The 21456-nt window shown below is 40.6% G+C and overlaps 1 protein-coding gene and 1 non-coding gene across 6 annotated transcripts in view; both read left to right on the forward strand.

Annotated features, from left to right (window-relative positions):
- Positions 1-21456, forward strand: part of Dnajc5b (DnaJ heat shock protein family (Hsp40) member C5 beta) — a 102272-nt gene that overhangs the window by 36469 nt on the left and 44347 nt on the right. For all 5 annotated transcript variants that reach the window (XM_006535515.1, XM_006535516.1, NM_025489.3 and 2 more), the window contains one exon: positions 1674-1800. In XM_006535515.1, the coding sequence (XP_006535578.1) occupies positions 1682-1800 (119 nt within the window). In that variant the 5' untranslated portion in view covers positions 1674-1681. The remainder of the gene's footprint in view (positions 1-1673; positions 1801-21456) is intronic.
- On the forward strand, positions 15194-15357 carry Gm23330. Its single transcript, XR_003954807.1, has one exon. It is a non-coding gene; the product is annotated as a U1 spliceosomal RNA (small nuclear RNA).

Below are 21456 nucleotides of genomic sequence, written 5' to 3' on the forward strand. Positions count from 1 at the left end.
AAGGAGAAAGTAAAGGAAACATTAGCAGTTACAGTTCTCTGCGCCCTGACTGTGGGTGTCAAAGCATGGCTGCTTCACACTCCTGCTGCTGTGAGTTCAACACTATGATAGACTGTAACCTCTGTGAGCTCAAATGGCCCTGCCTCCCTTAAGTGACTTTTATCATTTACTTTTATCACACAATAAGAAAAGTAACCAGTAGACATGTTTCAACAAAATCGGAAGGGATGACAAAAAATTTGAAAGTCTCTCTTTTTAAAAGAGACATAATGTAGAAACACTGCTAAAAGTCCACTGAATGTAACAGAGAAATGCTGCAGTGAAGGGAGTATTGAAAATGCAAAGCAAGGGATGGTCTATTGGATGTGTGCAGTCTTGTCCATTGTATGGCTTATGCTAGAGTTGAGCCCACTCAGGTGTCAGGTGTCCTCAGAACTGTATTCATTTCCTGTCTTTCCTTCTTTGTGTACCAAGAGATTCTGGTAGCCACATTAACTGTGTGTTTTTGACCGAGCCATGTTCTCAGATCTTTCCAAAGATGGGTCAGTCTAATCCAAAGTTCTGGAATGATCAGGTTGGGTCCAGCTGGTGGCACAGCATCCTCTTGTTATCTTTACTTTCTGAGACACGCCTCCTGCCACCTGCTTTTCAGAGTCTGGCTTTTCTGCTTTCTTTAACTGCCTCGTCTATGTGTCTCTCATTGGGACTGTATGATTAACTTCAGGCTCTCTGACTTATGATTAGCCTGGTGTTCACACCCTCAGCTCTCTTTTAAACAGTAGGTCCCCACAAAGATTGTGTCTATGCATAGAACTCTGGCCAAGGGGTGAGGTGTGACATGGACTTTCCCTCCACTCCTGGACAGAGCCACTGGAATAGTCAATCTCAAAGAAAACTATAACTGGCTTTGAATTTTGTGAGGACTGTGGGCTTGACTGTTAGAGGGGCTGTGAGCCTCTTTTCATTAGAGCCACTAGGCTCTAATGATAAAGTTTATGCCTCTGCAACTCCACATTACAGAACTACTGTCCTGGAGCTGTGTGTGTGGTGCCTTTGGCTGAGTCACCCTTTTGTGTGTCAGCACCTCTCAACTGTCTTATCACCCAATGCCTTCTTGAAGTGTCTTATTTCATTGTTTAAGAATCTAGTATTTTCTTTCTAACATTTATTTATTTTGTGTGTGCTTGTATGTGTATGTATGTGTGTACAAGAAAACACATGTGAAACAAGGACAACTTGTTGGAATGGGTTCTCTCCTTTCATCATGTGGGACCCTGGCAAGCGCCATTGCTTGCTTATCTATTCCACCAGTCAGTAGAGAAGGATGATTCTTTCCATAGCTGACACAGTTGGAAATATACAAAAATAGAAGACACACACATCTTATACAAACAAAACAAAACACCTATAGTTCTAACCTATGAGAGATGATTCACAATACTTCTGAAATAGTTGTGAAAAGTCATGTTCTATTTGTGTGGCTTCCTGTAATTTTTGACTGGAAAGCACTTTTAGCTCTTGGCATTTCCTCTCCTCATATTGTACCGAACACACCAAGGCACAAATGCTGGTCTTTTTAAACAGGTGTTAAAAAATGAACTTTCTTCCCTTCCAGAGGGTAGGATCCAGAGTATAGAATCTTCATGGCTATTTTTCCATCTTTGGTTTTGCAGATTGAGAAATGGCATGTAACGCACCCAACCAAAGACAGCGGACTTTGTCAACATCAGGAGAAAGTCTATATGAAATTCTTGGTCTGCATAAGGGAGCATCATGTGAAGAAATTAAGAAAACCTACAGGTACCATGGATGTTCAGTGGGGACAGTTCCCGTGCTACTGTTGGTGATTTCTGGTGACTGGCTAGTGGTACCAAATTAAAGACATAAGCTTCTTACCAAGACCAGGTGATCTGATTTCTGGACCCATGTTTCCTATTATGTAGTATCAACAGTTCAGAGTAGATAGACATAGCAGTGATTTTTTGAAAGAATTGCTGTATGATGCCCTGCCTGAGGAAAGGGAAGTTACTAGTCTAGACCAGGGAGAGAGAGTGTTTAGGAAGTAGGAGGGAGGAAACTTAAGCAAATCAGTAGCTGAACTTTAACTCATGGGACACTAGATCTGGTATAAAGGTTTGTCACAAATGCTGTACTGTCAACCACACTGGCCTTTAGTTTTTCTCTTTTCATAGCTGACTTGCTTCTAATAGTAACTATAGGGGAAAACTGAAATATCATTTTATTTAAAATCCTAAGGATCAGAAATACATATCACATATAAAATACCTCTCTAATTTTAAACTATCAAAAATGAAGAAAATGTGCATCTTTAATTTATCTAATTTTTACGGAGAGTTTGTTTCCTTCACCCTTTGCTGTGTAGATTAGGCAGCAAAGGATTAAACTGTCCTTGTCTTTAGTTTCCACACATCTTTCTTTCTCCTAAGTACTGGAATGAAAACATCTTCATGTTATTAAATATACTGTTTTCCTGTTTGTAGCCTATGGTTATTCTCAATGTATCTAGTCATTTTAAAAGCATTTATTAGTTAACATGGGAGTTATTTTGGTTTCCTTTTATGCTTAATATCCTGTACATAAATTGCAGTATGTGTTTCTAATTGTTTCCTAATAGAAGAGCAAAGCTGCACTTTTATAAGACAAAATGAATTGAAACATGTCTTGAACTGTTTTTTTTTAAGCTTATAGTTCTTTTTTAATGTATGGAATTTAAATTTTTGAAATAGAATTGTTAGTAATTTCTGTAATGTCTTTGTCCTACTTGTCATGGCTAAAAAGCCTCTCTCGATTACATTATTGTAAACATATCAGCTTCCTTCTCCTTTCCGTGCATCTATGATTTGCTTTGACATTAAATCTTTGATCTTTTCAGGGTTTACTTTGGTATAAGGGATGAGGCAAGACTTCAGACATGGTTTTGTGAAATTAGCAGCCCACCAATATTTATTAATGTCTCCAATTTTACCAATAATGAGACCTCCTTTGTCCTTGAGCTTCACCATGTGATAAACTATGGGAGCTGATGTGACCCCCAAGAAGCTTATCCAAGTGGCAGTCCTTCAGGCTGCCATACTTTTTTTGAAAGTGGTGGAGGCTCCTTAAAGCCAATGTGGATCTTGTAACACGTTTCACCTGCAGTGCTGGGGACAGAGAAGAATTTACTATTTATTCGGCACCAGAGGTTCACAAGTGTGCCTAGGAGTGGCTCAACCCACAACCTAATTGGAACATTTCTGAACTTTTCTTAAAGCTTCAGACCACTGTTGTGAGGTTCTTGGGGATGGAAATCAGAACAATTGCATTTTAGGCTTAGTAACAATAAAAATGTGCTCCAAAATGAGAAGTAAAAAAGCTATATCAAACTTCCTTGCCATTCTTAAAGCTCAATTTACAAATGTGACTTTTAATTGCCTTTATTAATTTTGGAAGCTGAGATTTCAGGTCATATCCTAATTACGGCATTAATTATGCCGTGCTGCTTGCAAGTTTAATAATCACAACAGAAAATCTTTTCATGTAATCAGTGTCTTGCCATTAATTTTGTTTTAATGTCATACAAATATTATTTTTTCAGCTGATTAGGGCACTAGCATGCTACCCAGAGCATCTACTTCTACCTAAATTAGACATTTGTATTCTGCAAGTTATTCAAAATGCAGGAGCAGGCTGAAAATCCACTGAGAATATTATTCCTATATTCAGAGGTCTGCATTGAAACAGTGACCACATAGTGAGCTTAAAGCCAGTGAGATGTAATAAAATTACTGACTGTTGGTCCATATGCTGTCTGACCACAGGTCAGTAGATGGGATAAAGTTACTGTTAGTGACCTTTCTTAGGGCCTTTTGTTTGTTCCTCTTGAAAGCAAGATAGAGTTAGAAAGTTTCTTCTCTTACCTTTATCCAAAATTTCTGATAGATATTAAATAATATATTCATTTGAATACATGCATGTTCCAGGTCATCTTCTCAGAGGAAACAATGTTATTAATTTCTTGCATACGTTTCTAAAGAAAGCTCATGAGCAGATAGAACTTCCAGACTGGGCAAGATGGAGTAGACATATCTCTCACTGTACCTTCTGATATGTTTGGCTGAAATTCTTGAGAATGACACAAGAGGCATTTAAAAAGAAATCTGGTAGCTAGAATGGGGTGAACAGGCTAATGATCTCAGGACCAAAGGAGTAATAGCCATAAAACATCTTAGGACTCTTCCACTTCTTACACACCATAGCATAACTGAGAAAGGGAGTTTTCTTAGTTGTCACCCAGTCTTCCAGCAGAACTAACCCAGCTGACCTTAATCTTTCCCCAATTTGACCTACACATCACCCAATAACCCTATAAAGTCCTGCATAATAGAAAGATTGTCATTTGGAAGTTCCTTAACAATAAGGACAGGGGAAACACTTTCAGGTCTATAGTCTAGGACTTTGCCTTTCCACTCAGCCTCCGTCTGGCAGAGATCCCATCTGACAAGATGGATTCAACAGTAGGCACCCAGTTGTGGAAGTGAACTTTTGTCAGAGGAGGTTGGAGATTCCCTTCCCCCCACGGGAAAGCACTCAGCCAAAATGAAGTCCCTCTCAGTTTTCCCCGTACGAAAAAGAATGCTGAAAGGCTCATGTGAGGATAGAGAGATGACTCGGCAGTTAAGAGCACTGTCTGCTCTTCCAGAAGACCCAGGTCCAATGCCCAGCACCACATGGGAGCTTACAACTGGTTATAACTCTAATTCCAGTGGACTCAATGCCCTCTTCTTGCCTCAGTGCCCACAGTAGGCATACATAGACATACATTCATGCAGAACAACCATACACATAAAATAAAAACAAACATTTAAATATTATAAGAGAAAGGCTCATAGGAGACAAACTAGTAAAACAAAGTAGCACCATCAAAATAGCACCATAGAGGCTCTGAAAAATCAGACGCTTATCGGAATCACCTGCAAAAGTAAACTGAGACCCACATATTAAACCAAAGCAGGTGACTATTTGTTATAATAAAAAAAAATAAATAGAACCCAAATATCTCCAGTCAAGATATCCAGATATTTTTTAAATCACCTATCATAAAAAGAACTAAGAAAGTGACAATCGGCTGACTCCCATACTGACAGGAGACAGATACTGGAATTGCCTGCTGACTATTGAAAGTAAAACCATAGGCATGTGGGAAAGGGCTCGACACAATCTTCAAATTGTTGTGGAACAAATGAAGCTGCAAAAATCACAGGAAAGAAAGCTCATAGCAAAAGAATCAAGTGAATTACAACAGAGAAGTAGCAGAAATCATGCTAACAGGTTGACCTCAGTAACAGTGGGAAGGACTCAAAAAAGAATCCCTGGAGTTCAGGATGAACCAGTAAAATTTACCCAGTATGCACAACAGAGAGACAATAAATTAAAAAACAATCAGATTTTAGAAATCCATGGCTTACCAACAGATTACTATGCAGCACTGAAGTCTCGGGTGGATAGAAGAGAAAAAACAGACTGAGAATATTTGGAGAATTAATGACTGAAATCTTCCCAAATTTAGCAAAAATCACAAACCACAGCTAGTGAACCCAAGTGAATACAAATAGGCTAGCAAAAGAAATCTACTCCCAACACAACATCAAACTTTTAAAATCTAAAACCAAGAAAAAGACTTGGAAGAAGAAAAAAAGAACACCATCCTATCTACTGGGCAACAGCCACTTGAGTCTCAGGTCCAAAGCAACAGAATCTGCAGGGAAGCAGACATGACATTTTTCAAGTGCTGAGGGAGAATTTCAAATATGGCATCTCATAAAATTGTATCTCAGCTATCAGGGCAAGTTAAGGAAGTTAAGAAATACACAGACAAAAGGCATCTAGAAGAATTTGGCAGTAGTAGATCTATTCTTAGAGAATGGCATAAACTTGTGTGTGCCCACACAAATGTGAACACACACATACAGACACACACACACACACACACACACACACACACAATCTATGCCACATATGCAAGCACATACACAAAATTAAAAAATAAGTACTCCAAGAAGTTTTTCAAAATACAGGAAATTACAAATTGAGTGTCATGCAATGAAGAAAGAACAATAGAGCCAGCTGAAATCTGGATAAAATAAGACTACCTTCTCCATGGGCTTCCTAAAGTGTGAACTACTGGACCCAAAGTTATATCACCACGTGATTCTTGATTGTCCTGGATGGCAGTGAGACTTATACACTTTGCTAAAACCAGAAAACACGGATACCAATATATTCATAGACTATTTGAAGGCACCCACCTCAAATGACTAAGAAAACTAAGTAATAATACTATAAATAGAACAATATATAATCCTAAAAAAATGCTCAGATAACCCACAGGAAGACAAAAAAGAAAACTGGGGGTGGTGGTGGGGGGAGAAATAGCAAACAGAAACAAAACAAAACAAAGGAAAGAAAATAAGAAAAACACTTATTCCCTAACATAAAATGGATTGTCAGGGCCGGGAAGTGGTGTTGCATGCCTTTAATCCCAGCACTTGGGAGGCAGAGGCAGGCAGATTTCTGAGTTCGAGGCCAGCCTGGTCTACAGAGTGAGTTCCAGGACAGCCAGGGCTACACAGAGAAACCCTTTCTGGAAAAACAAAAAACAAAAACAAAAAACAAAAAACAAAACAAAACAAGACAAAACAACAACAACAACAAAAAAGATGGATTGTCAGTAGCCCTTTTCTTAAACAGTTCGAATATACTATCCATCCCATTTCATTTGTTACAATTTAACAGTATATCCCAGAAATGACCAGCCCAAAAGGATCTTACACGTTGACTTTACTGCCAGGGCACAGATGTACCATGAGTTCATCAACTTTCTGTTGGCAATCATGGTTTTAAACGTACCCCAAAGCTTTTTTGTTTGGAAAAGTTGGCTCACAGATAGTGGCATTGTTTTGGAAGGTCATAGAACTTTTAGGAAGTGGAGCTCAGGTGGAGAAAGTGTCATTAGAGGTGGCCCTTGAAGTTATGTAGCCCTGTCCTACTTCCTGTCTACTCACTGATTGCTGGGTGCAGATGCAGTGTACCCAACCACCTTATACTCCTACCAAGTTTTAAGCCAAAATGAACTCTTGCTCTCTTAAGCTACTATTTGTCGGGTATTTATTTGCTCACAACAGCAAAAAAGGTAACTAATTAGGAGGTTACGCTTCAAGGCTGCCTTTTAAACAGTATTTGAGCTTCTCATAGAGGGAAACCTCATTGCCACAGAAAGTTAGGGAAGAGTAGAGGAAATAAAATAGTTTTGGTTTCCATTCTCTTCCTAGTTATGTGTGTTCTGATCCCAAATCGCTGAAACAAAGATTCACAATATCCAAATAAACCATTTGCTTACTCAGTTTCTATTTGTTTCTAATTAGGGATCTGAAATTACAGATAGCCAGTGCCAATAAACAAGGACATGTAGCAATATGAAAATGAGAAATATTCTTTAAGAGAGGGGTGTACAAAATTGGGAAGGAGATTTTTGGCACCCTTAGTCTTTTATGCCTTAGAGAATTACCATAAGTTACTGCTTCAAAGACCACATAAATCTCTCTGATGTCTGTGGATAAATCCATCACAGGGTCTGTGAAATGTCTTTTCCTTTGAATTTCTGAAATTGAACTATGCTTCATTAAGTAACTGTTCTAGTAGAGTTCCCTACTACCTCAAAGGACGGGGGTGGGGGGAAGGTGACAATAGGAAGGCTTTTAGTGTGTCAGTCTATAAGCTACTTAAGCTCATGACTTGTTGGGATTTTGTAGGAAGAATGAGACCATTTTCTTAAAGAACATGAAACCCTTTGTGAAAAGGCACAATGGGAACTGAGCGAACAGCCCCATCATACTTCTCATTCTAAAATTAGCCTGCCACTTGGTTCTACTGTTCAGACCATTTATCCCTCTTGTACAAGGTGAATTTTAGGTCGTATCTAAAGTGACCTATCATAGAATGAAACTCATAGCATCTCTCCTGGCACTCTCAGTAAGGAAGAAACTGCCTCCAGCACTGCAGTGCTCATTCCAAAGACATTAGCATCCAAGGTTATTTAATCAGTTCTTATTGCTGATTGGCCAAGTCATTTCATCCTTACCAGTATTTGCAGTTGAGCAATGTCTTTTCTTGTTATTCCGAACTTAGAAATCTTACCGACTACTTAATGTATTGTTGGAAGAAGGCTCTATTAAAATGCTTGTGTTCCAGAAAGCCAAAGGCTGATCTATATTCCTGTCATTTGTTCTCACTTTACATTAGCATGTTTTGCCTTCCTATCTTAGTTTCTCTGAGTCAACATAGTTCTTAGGAAGCTCCTGAATGAAGCTGGTGAAGGAAGAGGGAGAGAGGTGGTGAAATGTGGGGTGGGTAGACAACTGAGGAGTTAATAGGGACTTGAAATGAGGGGCTTGAAATGAGGGACTTGAAGATTTTCAACTGACCCTTCCAACTAATTCAAGAACTTGAGTGTCTTAGGGTTTTTCTGCTGTGAACAGACACCATGACTCAAGGCCATGACCCAACTCTTAAAAAAAGAATATTTAACGTAATTGGGGCTGGCATATAGGTTCAGTCCATTATCATCAAGGTGGGAAGATGGCAGCATCCAGGCAGGCATGGTGCAGGAGGAGCTGAGAGTTCTACATCTTCATTTGAAGGCTGCTAGCAGAATACTGGCTTCCAGGCAGTTAGGATGAGGGTCTTAAAGCCTACATTCACAGTGGCACACCTACTCCAACGGGGCCACACCTTCTAGTAGTGCTACTCTCTGGGTCAAGCAAATACAGATCATCACATTGAGTTAAAGTTTCTACCAACTGAGGTATTTCCAGAGTCTCTGCTGGGAAAGTCTATAGAACCAAAGGAACCAGATCATTCCCATTCAGTGGTTCCTCTAAGCCACATTTTCACCCTGACAGTGATACCAGTGGCCCAGTGGGTTTGTCTATGGCCACTGGTATATCCATCCCTGGCTCTGGTCTGCGACTTCAGCTCCCCTACTGCTCAGTTGGATACAGCTACCCTGCATCTGTACTGTATCGCCCATGCATGACAGGCAGGTGCAGCTGCTCCCTACTAGCCACACTAGTCCTCAAGTCCTCTGACTACTCTGGCCCAGAAGTCTCATGTACTGTTGAGGCTTGAGCCTTCAATTCCTGGTGGTGAGTTGAGACATCAGGAGGCATGGAGTTTGATGTCCTCCTCCTCTTGCGTTCTGCTGAGCTCCCTCAGGGGTCAGCTCTCATTATTCTATGGGACTATTAGCAGAATTCCAGTTATCTCTGTTCCTAGGTCAAGGTCATCATGCCCGGTTCTTTCATTTAGGCTGATTCTTTTCCAGATTTCAGTTACATGCTTTGCTTACGTAAGCATCTTCCCAATTGTTCACCATGTTCTCATTTGAAGGAAATCACAGTGGGTGGTGGGTTAGATTCCTTTTTCAAGGCTGTTGCATTGACTTTCCAAATGTGCCCTGATGTGTTAAATTTCTTGTAGTGAGTGACAAGAATATGTGCAATGACTCAAAGATGTCATCTAAACTACACAGTTCTACACGAAGGCAACCTGAAATTTGCCATCTACTGCTGCTCTAAACACATTGCAAGTGTGATTAGAGTCTCTTTTTATTGATACTGATTAGCATATAAGCATAGTTACTAAATGAATGGATTAATGAATAAGTGAGCATTACAACTGTTCTATTTTAGCATGCTGATGCTCATAGTATTGTGAAAATCACATACTTTGCATATTTCATAGCTTTTTTTCAAACTAAGCTAAAAATAATAAATTTCTCAAATTTATTTCAAGGAATAACCAAGCAAAAGGAGTTAGAACTCAGTTGAAGGGATTAGAGAAAGAAAATGGAAGGAGAGAGAGAAAAGGAACAGACTAGATCCTCCCTATCTGGCTCCGAGGTGCTCAGCAGGTCCCTTTTCTGTGAAGCAGAGCACTTTATAAATATTCCATGCCTGGCTGTCCTGTCCTATCAGGCACCTGATCAACTTTTTTTCCCTTTCTGCATCTCCCACTCCATCCAAGTTCTTAAGGGAAGATTCTGCCTCTCCCACTGTGCTCCCAGGGCCACCCCCATGCTAACATTTGCAGAAAGAAAAAGTGAAGTGATCAGCAAGTATGTTTTGATTGTGTGGTTCTGGCTGCTCTCTCCTTGATTGTGTTTTTATTTTAAGCTCTTCAGAACCATTTCTCAAATGATATATTTAATCATCTTGCTGAATGAGAAGTAGTCAACTGGCCCAGCAAATGCAGATAGGGGCAGATGGACAAGGAAAGGCCTTGTCTTCTGTTTGGTACACAGTATATTTTCTGTGACTTCAGACCTTTGAGTGAGACACAAAGGATGAGGGAAAGGACACAGAGCCAATTTAGAGACTGTAAGTTTTAAGTGTGCAAAGTCTCACGTGCTGGTGTGGTGTGGCTCACACTTGTAATCCTACTGTTTGGCAATAGGAGGTAGAAAGAATGCTGCAAATTCAAGGTCAGCCCAAATTACAGAGCAATTTCTAGACCCTGCCTCAAACAAAAAAAGCAACAAAATCTTATAGGTTACGTAAATGTTAATTTAAAATATTTAACTAGTTTGTGTACATGTGTGTACCTGAATGTATGTGAGTGCTCCATGTGCAGAGGTTGTGGAGTTCAGACGAGGGCATTGGATCTCTTGGAACTCAATTTATAGGTGGTTATGAACCACGTGGCTGCTGGGAAGCCAACTCAGCCAGGTCTTCTGCAAGAGTGCTAAGTGCTCTTAACTGCTGAGCCACTTCTGCAGCCATAAACATTAGTTTTTATCTACACCAATACTTATACTTTAAAAAATATACAGAAATAAGATTAAGAAATTAAAAATAATATGTGTCTATGTCATGTCCGAACAAAAGCCTAACAAAATATTGCGCCACTGATTTGAAATTACACAAAGATCTAGCTCTTTATTAGCTCACCAAGGACCACCAAATTAGAGGAAGTTGGTTTTATATACCCTATATATATATCATCACTTAAGTCCCTGAGCTTTGTGGATCAGTTTAACTTCTTGTTGACAAAGCAGCAGGTAATTAAAACATTGCTTCTAAACACTGCTTCTATTTCATTCACTGCTACATGGAACTTTCTGGAAAAATTACCCAGAATTTGAAATAATGAGTCTCCTGAGTGAACCAAAATGAGGAAATTGCTAGTTTCACAAGGAGCAGGAAGAGTATAATTTCTGTAGCAACCCCAATCTGTGGTGTTTTTGCCCATCTTTATTAGCAATTATAGGTAAAAAGGGAGGCTGCTTATGAATAAAGAGTTACTGTCAGGGGAATGCATAGCTAATGGAAAAATTGTAAATATTTACAAGGCAGAGTGATGATTCAAGCTCACAAGATTAATTGAAATTAATCTCTATCAGGCACCAATTTGTTTCCTGAGTTCTAAAACCTTCCACTGAGAAGTATGTAAGGCCATGTTGGAGATGATTTCCAGGTGGCTGTGTGACCTCCTTTCTCCTGAATGTCTTCATCTATTTCATTCTCTTGACTCTTTATGGAGCACCAACCTGTCCTCAGCACTGAGATCATTACAATCAATGTCATTTCCACTCACTCAGTGTTTATTCCTTATCACATGCTTATTTACGTTTTACTGGGGAGAATATTTAATTTTTCATCAGTCTGAACCCTACATATCACTTCAGCTTATCATGGTCTCACTGATTTTTATGCCCAATTTTGCTCATTATGGAATATATGTCTTGTTAAATTTGTTTTTGCACAGTAAGCTCTTTAAATAGAAGGAACTCCATATCTACACACTCAATGGCAAACAAAAGGGAGGCCTCATTAGTAGAGAAGAACAAATATCATACTAATTAAAAGCAAATACTTCCCATTATTCGTCTCTATTCTACACACTTCGCTAGATGCTAGAGAAAAAGTTACAGGAATGTAACTGATAGTCATAATTGAATACTGGGAAAAAGTAGACTTTTACTTTTAAGTCAAGAGCTTTGAAGGAAAGAGAGTATATAACAAAGATAGAAATCTACCCTAGAGGTTAGAGACAGTTTCCCTATAAAGATGAGTACAATCTTAATTTCAGTACAGGAAAGGCTAGTTTATATTAAAGGTAGTCAAAAAAAAAAAAAAAAGCCAGAAGATACACCCACAGTGATGGCTGCACACCTCAGCTACCAGGATCTGTTTCTGCAGGATTTTAAGTAGCTTTTGGTATTCATGGGGATGGGCTGTGCATCCAATCATTACAGCAGTAGATCTAGAAGGGGGCATTTTGCATGATCTATGGATAAATGCAAACATGTAAGTGTATACGAATAAGTCAGTGAGAAAAAATAATTCTTGTCTTCAAGAGAACTCATGCAGCAGGCATCCAGCCAAGTGATTTAATGCTTGATGGAAAGAATCAGGTGAGCCCCAGCAGTGGAGGGAACAAAAGTATTTGACCCACTGAAGATGATGGGAGATCTGTAAGTTTGTTCTGTGTAGGTCCGTCAGTTTGTTTCTGTTTCTGTTGTTGTTGTTAAGACAGGATCTTTCTTGATAGACTACCTATGCTTGATCTTACAATCACCAGACCTCTGCCTCCCAGAGGTATACCTCTCTGCTGGTATACACTACCACTCCTGGGCTGTCTGTTTTTACTGTTATTCTTGAAACAAAAGAGGAAACAATAAAATTCTACATTCAGTGACATATTTTCTATAGAATTTTCTGTATTTTATTATTTGTATAGATATTAAAACTATGAAGAATGGAAATGCTTATGAAAAATAGCCCAGTTCCTCATGAAAGGAGCTGAAATATGTCAAGAATTATCATGATCACATTTTATGGAATCTGGAAATTAATGGAGTTCTTGTCAAAACGAAGAGGCATTTATTTGCATGTGAGGATGGAGATGCCTGAGTGTCCCTTATTTTATGAGTTAGTCTCGCTGACCTACAAGTTAGCAAGTGAACTAGTGAGTGAGCTCGGGGTATCTCCTGTTTCTGCCTTGGGGCTAGGATTACTCTGACTGGAGGCCAGGATTAGTAGGAGGAAGATAACTAGGAAGAGGATTAGTAGTAGGCACCAGTGAGACCCAGGGTTTTTCCTTTTTTGGGCTGGCTCTGGAGGTAAACCTAGATTCTTGTGATTGTAAGGGACATACTTTGTGAACAGAGCTACCACCCCAGCCTTTGCTCCTTGGGTCAGCAGTGACCTTAAAAGAACTGCACACCATTCCAATTACCACTATCAAGTTGGATACCACAATGATCAGGAAAAAAAATATTGTTGACAAAGAAGTATTCTTGATTGATTTGTCTAGTGACTGAAGGACTTATTAGAATCCAACAAATCTGGTTAAACAATTAAGGGGATGAAACATGGGGGCTGTGGAAGTATTTGTAGGCGACTGATGTCATTGCATCTCTGGGCAATGGAGGCAGCTGGAACAAAAGGTGGATTCACTAAGAATCATGGAAGGAAATGTTGAGAATGAGGTGGTCTAGGGAATAAGACTCTGGAAAGTTCTATCATGTCATAGTCTTCATTAACCAGAAGTTACTCCTAAGCCTAAAGTTGTGCTCACAGTTAATAAAGATCCATGAAGACCTTCAGCTCTCACTTGTGACTGATTTGTGTCATGCTCTGAGCAAGCAGGATAGACAAAGATATAAACTGTCTAGGTGAGTGTCAAAGGTGTGTCTAACACACACAAGACCATCTGCAAGGACTGCGAAGTTTCTAGTTCTTAGTATATATAGAATTCCATATCTGACCTTTTACCTGATTAGTACATCTATGCATACAAACTTTATAAATTAGGTCAGAAAAGTGACTTTAAACAATAACAGTAACAACGAAAATCATGGGGAAGGAGAGAGTATGGGTTGTTGAGTTGCTGCAAATATCCAGTTTGAAATGTCCAGTTTTTAAAGTAAATTATAAGAACAGGTGTGTACACAGGGAAAATTCAGCTAGAGAATAGGGAGGAGAGCTGTGCCATAGGAGAGCTGTGCCATGGGAAAGCTGTGCTATGGGAGAGCTGTGACATGGGAGAGCTGTGACATGGGAGAGCTGTGCCATGGGAGATCTGTGCCATGGGAGATCTGTGCCATGGGAGATCTGTGCCATGGGAGAGCTGTGCCATGGGAGAGCTGTGACATCAGACAACTGTGAAATACTGTCTTCTAGATATGCTATGCCTGCTGCTCATATAAACTCATGAAAGCCATGGTTACTTGCACAAGATTTGAAGAAAGTTAAGCCAGTCAACACTTTAGTGTAAATGGGAGAAAGCTTTCTTAAGCTCCATCCCAAGCCCAGGAGCTATTGCCAGTTGATGGCTGCTGAGATAGGAAGTTACTTTTCTGTATGGTTACTAGGATGTTGTCCTTGCCCCACTGGATGCTTTCACACCAGGCTCATATGCCAGCACTAAGTAGACTCAATATAAAATAATAGCAACGAGGACAACAACAATAACAACAACAAGAAGAAGACAACAGAGGACATGACATTGGGAAAGAGAAGGGTTGAAGTGGAGGCTCCTGGGGGAGTTCAAGGGAGATAGTGTGGCTATGTTCAAAATACTTTGTATATATATGTATATATGTATATAGCCATAGATGTTGAAAACTATCATGGCCATGGGCAAATGATAGGCACAGAGAACTATAGTGACACAAAATTGCCAGTCTGTTCTTGGTCCCTTATGAGAGACAGCCCTAATCTGGTTTAAGGGCAATGAATACAAACTGTTTTGGATATTTCCACTCTCAAATCGTAGTTCCTGGACTCTGGGTTATTTGATGGTTTGTCCCATTCTCTATTTCACTCACAGTGTGCTGGCCACTTGGCACAAAACACTGCTTTTGCTAAACTTGGCTGCAAGAGCTCCTCATATGTCTTGTGCCCAACTTTCCTGTTCTAGGCTCTCAAGCCAAACCCAGAAAAGAACTGAAAAGACACTCAGGATGTCTAGAGAAGAAAGGAGCAGTCATCAAATACTACAAAAAAGGGTCAAGTACAAGACAGATAAAAATAAGCCTGTGGGATTTCATCCAGAGCATCATAGAAGGAAGAGGAAGTTTGTGAGAGAGCTGAAAATAGAAGTCAGGTTATAGTGAGTTGAAAAGGAAATGGACATACTTACCTGGCAGGGAAGATACCATGATCACGAAGGTGGTTTTCCCAGGGCGAGGCTTATCCATTGCACTCCAGATGTGCTGACCCCTGCGATTTCCCCAAATGTGGGAAACTCAACTGCATAGTTTGTGGTAGTGGGGGACTGCTTTAGAGCTCTCCTCTGAAAGAAAGAGAAGGGAATGGGCATTGAAGAGTAACCTTTTTGCATGAGAGAAGAATGAAGTTAAAATGCAAAGGAAGAAAAGAACATTTATAAACAAGGGGAAAGATGAGGAAGCTGGGCCTGACGGCATGGGTCTATAATTACAGCTATCTGGAAAGCTGAGGTAGGAAGACCATGAGTTCAAGGCCAGCCTGGGATAAATAGTGAGTTCAAGACTAACTTGAATAACTTACTGAGACCATACCTCAAGAAGATAAAAGGGCAATTCTTGGGCCACAGTTTGGCAGTACGCCATGCCTAGAGCTTAAAACACAAGCTAGGGGATCCCTGAGGAGATGGGAGTAGCAAATCACTACAGAAAACGTTCGAGTTGGGAGTGGGGGCTGGTGATGCTTTAGGGTCTGCAGGCGAATAGATAGAAGGAACACAAGTGGGAAGAGGACGGAGACAGTGGTCTTATTACTCAGAAGTGTACAGGCAGAAGATTGTTCTTTCCAAGTCAGAAGTGGGGGTGTCTGTTGAGGGAATTGGAAAGAGCAATCAAGGGGGGAATAAGAGGTTTGGAAATTTTTTCTTGGGGACATGAAAAGGAATTTACTAAAGTTGAACAGAGACAGGCAAACCACAAAGGAGACAGCCAAGGGGGAACTGTATATTTTTATAGCTTGTTGTTCACAGGGGTGTAAAATCTTGTCTGACAATGCTGCTAAGCCTAGAAATAGGAGCAGGGGCCATAGTCATCTTCTCGTGGGCAGGACAGGAAATCTTTTAAGGAACTTGGTAGAGGTTGAGAATGATTTAGGTACATGCCTATGATTCAAATTAAACCAACAAGACCCCAGCCTGTAAGAAAAGGCCCTGTTCAGTTTAAAAAGTGAGTTTCTGGGAGGAACATTTTAAGTGACAGCTGGGCCAAGAGATATATAAGAAGACAGTGTCATATGTTTTTGCACTGAAAGGATTTGAAGAAGAGAGACTGAAAGTTTTTGAGTGTGACAGACATTCCTAGGACCTGCAAGGAGATAACGTGCAGCTAACTGTCACTGCAGCTCGACCCAGAAGGGAGCAGCGGTTCTGGCCTGCTGAGAAGTCTCACCAGACATGCAGTGGTGGGGCCTGCTATTGGAAGCAGGAGTCCTGGCTATTGAGCTGAGAGGAGGTGTGCCCATTTCTCCTCCATCCTAATGTTCTTGTACCTTGCTAGTCACAGTTCAGGAGAGGCAGTCGACCTGAGAAAAGAATGTACTTTCCTTCCAGAAACAGTGAAGTTAGAAGCCCAGAAATAGTTGTTGGGAGCTTGTTCCGTATACAAAGGTAGATAAGCAGATGCAGCCCCGGGACTCCTAGAGCAAGCTGGGGCAGGACACACCCAGACTGTCGGAACTTCAGGTGTCCACCTTTTTTTAAAATTAGGTATTTTCTTCATTTACATTTCAAATGCTATCCCGAAAGTCCCCTATACCCTTCCCCCGACCCGCCCTGCTCCCCAACTCACCCACTTCCCTTCCTGGCCCTGCCATTCCCCTGTACTGGGGCATATGATCTTCGCAAGACCAAGGGCCTCTCCTCCCATTGATGGCCAACTAGGCCATCCTCTGCTATATATGCAACTAGAGAAACAGTTCTGGGGGTACTGGTTAGTTCATACTATTGTTCCTCCTATAGGATTGCAGACCCCTTTAGCTCCTTGGGTACTTTCTCTAGCTTCTTCATTAGGAGCCCTGCGTTCCATCCAATAGATAACTGTGAGCATCCACTTTTGTATTTGCTAGCACTGGCATAGCTTCACAAGAGATAGCTATATCAGGATCCTGTCAGCAAAATCTTGCTGGTGTATGCAATAGTGTCTGGGTTCACTTCTTTTTCAGACTAGTACTTCTATTGCCATCACAGCAAGAGGCTTACAGAATTGGCCTCGGATTTATCTAATACACTTACACGGATAATCCAGTGTATTTATTTTATCAAGGAAAGTAAAGACGTGGATCTGAGAAAGCCACAGAAGACTTGGTAGCAAACAGAAAACTGAAACTAGGCACCACCAACGGGCATTTAGGCTTCCATAAAATCTGAGTATTGATGCATTTTTTAACTCTTATAAATTAATATATATCAAAGTACAATGCCTCATGAAAAAGTTGAGATCCTGAACATCCCTGGTACAGTGGCAACACCAGCCACGAGAGGGCAGCACTTGACTCTTGATGCAGTTCTGCAGGCAAGAAGAGAGCTGTCTGAGAGGCAGCAGAGTATCTATCTATCTGTATGGTTCTTTCCTGTCCTTGCCTCACACCACAAAGCCTGAACCACAAACGTGATGTGATGTGATCCCGCAAAACTAGGACAACTCCTTTAACACTCAGCTACAGTGTCTGCAAATGTGGGGAAGTCACAGTGCTGAATAATGTGGTCTTTAGTCTTTTCCTGTGGCATCTTGATGGTCAAAGCACATGAGTCATTCGTTCTGGTAGCAGATGCTCCAGAAATAATCACACAGCCGTGGTGGGGTTGGCATCTGTATCTGCAATATGATGCCAAACGGTGTCCTGGCCTTTCTATCTTGTCCTTCTGGTGGACTTTATACTGTTTCCTTCCTTCCAGCCTCTGCTCTGCAGCTCAGAACGTTAAATCTTTTTGTGTTGAGGGCCACTGTCCAGGGTACAGCATATGATGTGGTTGTACTTGGCTCTGAAAGTTTGAGGACCAAAACTAGGGAAGGTATGGCCATGATAGCCATCAGCAGTAGTTGACTAGTACTTGGACAAGGTTAAACCAGAAATAATCCTTACCGCATGAGGTCCACTCGCTGACAGCTGCCCCCCCCCCCCCCCGTACTGAATGACAAGGGCTAGGGAACCCCAAGGGCAGAGAGAGTCGGAAAGAGCCATGTACCCAGGCAGGCAGTTCCACCCAGCCCACAGAAGAGTCTTTGGTCAGAGAACTCCACAGGGTCTTGCATGCAGCTCAGGAACTGAGACACAGAGCCCTGTGGTTTGTGTCAATGGCCAGCAGATGCTGAGTTCTTGCAGGCTGTGTAAAATAGAAAGGCTCCAAGTGACTAAAAGCTGCTTGTTTGGGCTATTTTTATATAATTGGATGTGTAAAAATTTGCCTTTGGCTTTGGCAGGCTTTGAGCTAATGGGCCTCAGCTGCAGTGAAGGAGGGCAGGACCTGGGGCCATTAGGCAGACACATTTGTTGCCCAGGCCAGGAAGCTCCCAGAGATTAGCAGGTTCCTGGCTAAGTACTGGCTAAGTACTTCCTACTAGTTCTTCCTGCCACTGAGAGAAACAGGAAAACCAAAAGGAAATGAGTGTCTCAAAAGCATTTGAAAGTGAAAAACTACTGAACGCCATTCTCTGAGGGGTGTGAGGCTTCAAGGCGGCAGGCTTCAAACCACTCCAGAGAGAGAGAGAAAGAAAGAAGAAGAGGAGGAGAGGAGAGAGGAGAGGGAGAGAGGAGAGAGAGGGAGGGGAGAGGGGAGATAGGGAGAAGAGAAGAGAAGAGAAGAGAAGAGAAGAGAAGAGAAGAGAAGAGAAGAGAAAAGAGACCTCATAAATGTCCTAAAGATGGGAATTCTGAAAATTTATTGAGCCTATGGAGTACCACAGGACAGGACTAAGAGTACCAGAAGCCATCTGTGGTGGAAAATTCCATTGGTAGGCCTCAATAATTGGCTTTATGGTGACTTCTTGAATCAGGGCTGAGTTTCTGAGCTTTCTCACCAGTGTATCAGAAGAGATTGTGATATGGGTTTATAATCCCAGAACTTGAGAGGTGGAGGCAGGAGAATCATGAGTTGACCTTAATGCTATTGAATTCAAGGTCAGCCTTGGCTAAGACAGCCTATCTGAAAATAAATAATGTATAAGGCTATTTCAAAACTTGAAATGGCCTACCTGCTTCTGCTTTCCAGTCTGGTTTAAATTAACAGTGTTTATGAAATTTGACTCTTTTTAGTCATATGGGAAACTCATGTACAGGGGAGGCTGAGCACTTAACTGAATGTCCCCAGAAAAGGCAAATAGAGCTGAGAAAAACTGGTCCTACCTATCTGGGTCTGACTATAATACTATAAGTTAATTAATAAAATACTATTATTTTAAGGGTCCTAGAAGTGGGTACTACTATGGCTACCACTAAACTCTTAGTTACCTGTGTAATGAAGAAAATACTGGTTTATTATATTGGGTTAACATGGTCCCCTAGACATCTAAAAGTCATAAGTAAAATACTCTGTGATTTGAAGTTATATCCTAATATTCATATTGCTTCTGGGAAATTTTTAAAGTACAATATTAATCACACAAAGATAATGAAAGCAAAGAGAGCAGGGTTAGAAGTGAGGTCATGGAACTATGAGAACTTGAGTAGTTAGAATTGTCAGATAAAGATTTTAAAACAAATATGATTAAAAGGATGAAAACCAAGACTGAGAATTTGCACAGAGTGTCTCGGCATCACATGTGAACATGTGTGTTTATAAGCTGACAAGCTGTGTCTATCACAGACCTGCCTAGACCTCTCTGTTCCCTGTGCTGAATGCTGACTGGGAACTCAGACTTGCCTGTTACCACTCCACCACCCTAGACCAAAACTTTTACAGAACTATGTGAAGGAATTTGCTTCTTAGGGTGCGTAGAGATGACTAAGTTGACCAACAGGATATAGAGGATTCCAGAAGTCAAGAGGAGAGAACTTTAAAATAAACAATAGTGTTATCCAGAAGATACCATTAAGTAATAATGCAATAAAGGGAGATGTATTCAGTGTAAATAATCAATGAAAGATTCATGAGGAGCACATACAGAATATTTTCTTAGACCCTACAAATTAATTTTAAAAGCCAAACTAAAAGTTATAAAAGACAGAAATATATTATTTCTAAATGTTTCTTTCTACATATAACTATATAAAATATATAACTAGCCTTATTATAGATCATAATATTACATATATAGAGATATATATGTATACATGTAAAACATAAACATATAGAGACTATGTACAGAATCAGACAGACATTAAGGTGCTGGTTCATCCCAAATGTTATGGTACTCATTTTCTGTATCTTCACATGTGTGTCACCCAAGTCCACGAGGGTGTAAGGGCCTTGATTCTCCGCTGTCACACATAGCTTCAGATGTTCCATGGTCACACTGTTGGCAGGTTTCTGATTCTGCCAACTGTGGCTCTGGCGGCTCATCTCTGTATCCACTATTGGTCTCATTCTCACCACAGGCAATCCTCTCTAGACAAAGGTCTGTTTTCTGGGATCTAATATGATCCCAGGCTTCTCTCTCTTTATTCCAGGCTGTGGCTATATTCTCGAATCATTTTTTTTCATACACTGTGAAAGAACAAGTGATTGTTCTATTGAAACAGGGTCTGAGTTTCTCCCAGGTTTCTCTCCCAATCCTCTCCTTATTCCTCCACACTCAATTTCATTTTTGTGTTGTACCCCACCCCCACCATACAATGCTTTCTCTCTCTCAAAAACTAAATTGATACACAAAATACAAGAATATTTAAAATAAACAAAAGCTCACTATGATGAAAAATGGCAAACAAAACAAAATGAAACAAAAAGCGCAGTTGGCAGTGGCTCTGCCACAGGGTTCTGGAACACGGGAAGATATCAGTGGCTGCTGTCTCGTCTTTTTAGTACCCTGCAGGAAGATTTCTTCTGAGGTCAGAGAGAACACATGTTTCATGGCCCAATAAGGAAGTCAGGAAGAAATGGAGATAGATTCACAATAATAGCCAACATTAAAAACTGAGTTCAGAGGCAGAAATGTGCTGGGTGTGGTAGTGCATGCCTTTGATCAGAGCACTCGGGAGGTAGAGGCAGGTAGATCTTTAAGGTCAAGGCCAGCGTGGTCTTCAAAAATAGTTCCGGGACAGCCAGTGCTCCACAGGGAAACCGTGTCTTGAAAAACCTAGATAGATAGATAGTAGATAGATAGATAGATAGATAGATAGATAGATAGATAGATAGATAGATAGATATAAACATAAAAATAATAAATAAAAGGAGGCAGAAATGTGTTCAGCAGGAGGAAGGCAGCTAGAGACACAACCATGCCACAATAGAATGTGG

This window comes from Mus musculus, chromosome 3 (genome assembly GCF_000001635.26).
Source record: "Mus musculus strain C57BL/6J chromosome 3, GRCm38.p6 C57BL/6J".
In the NCBI taxonomy this organism is placed as follows: domain Eukaryota; kingdom Metazoa; phylum Chordata; class Mammalia; order Rodentia; family Muridae; genus Mus; species Mus musculus.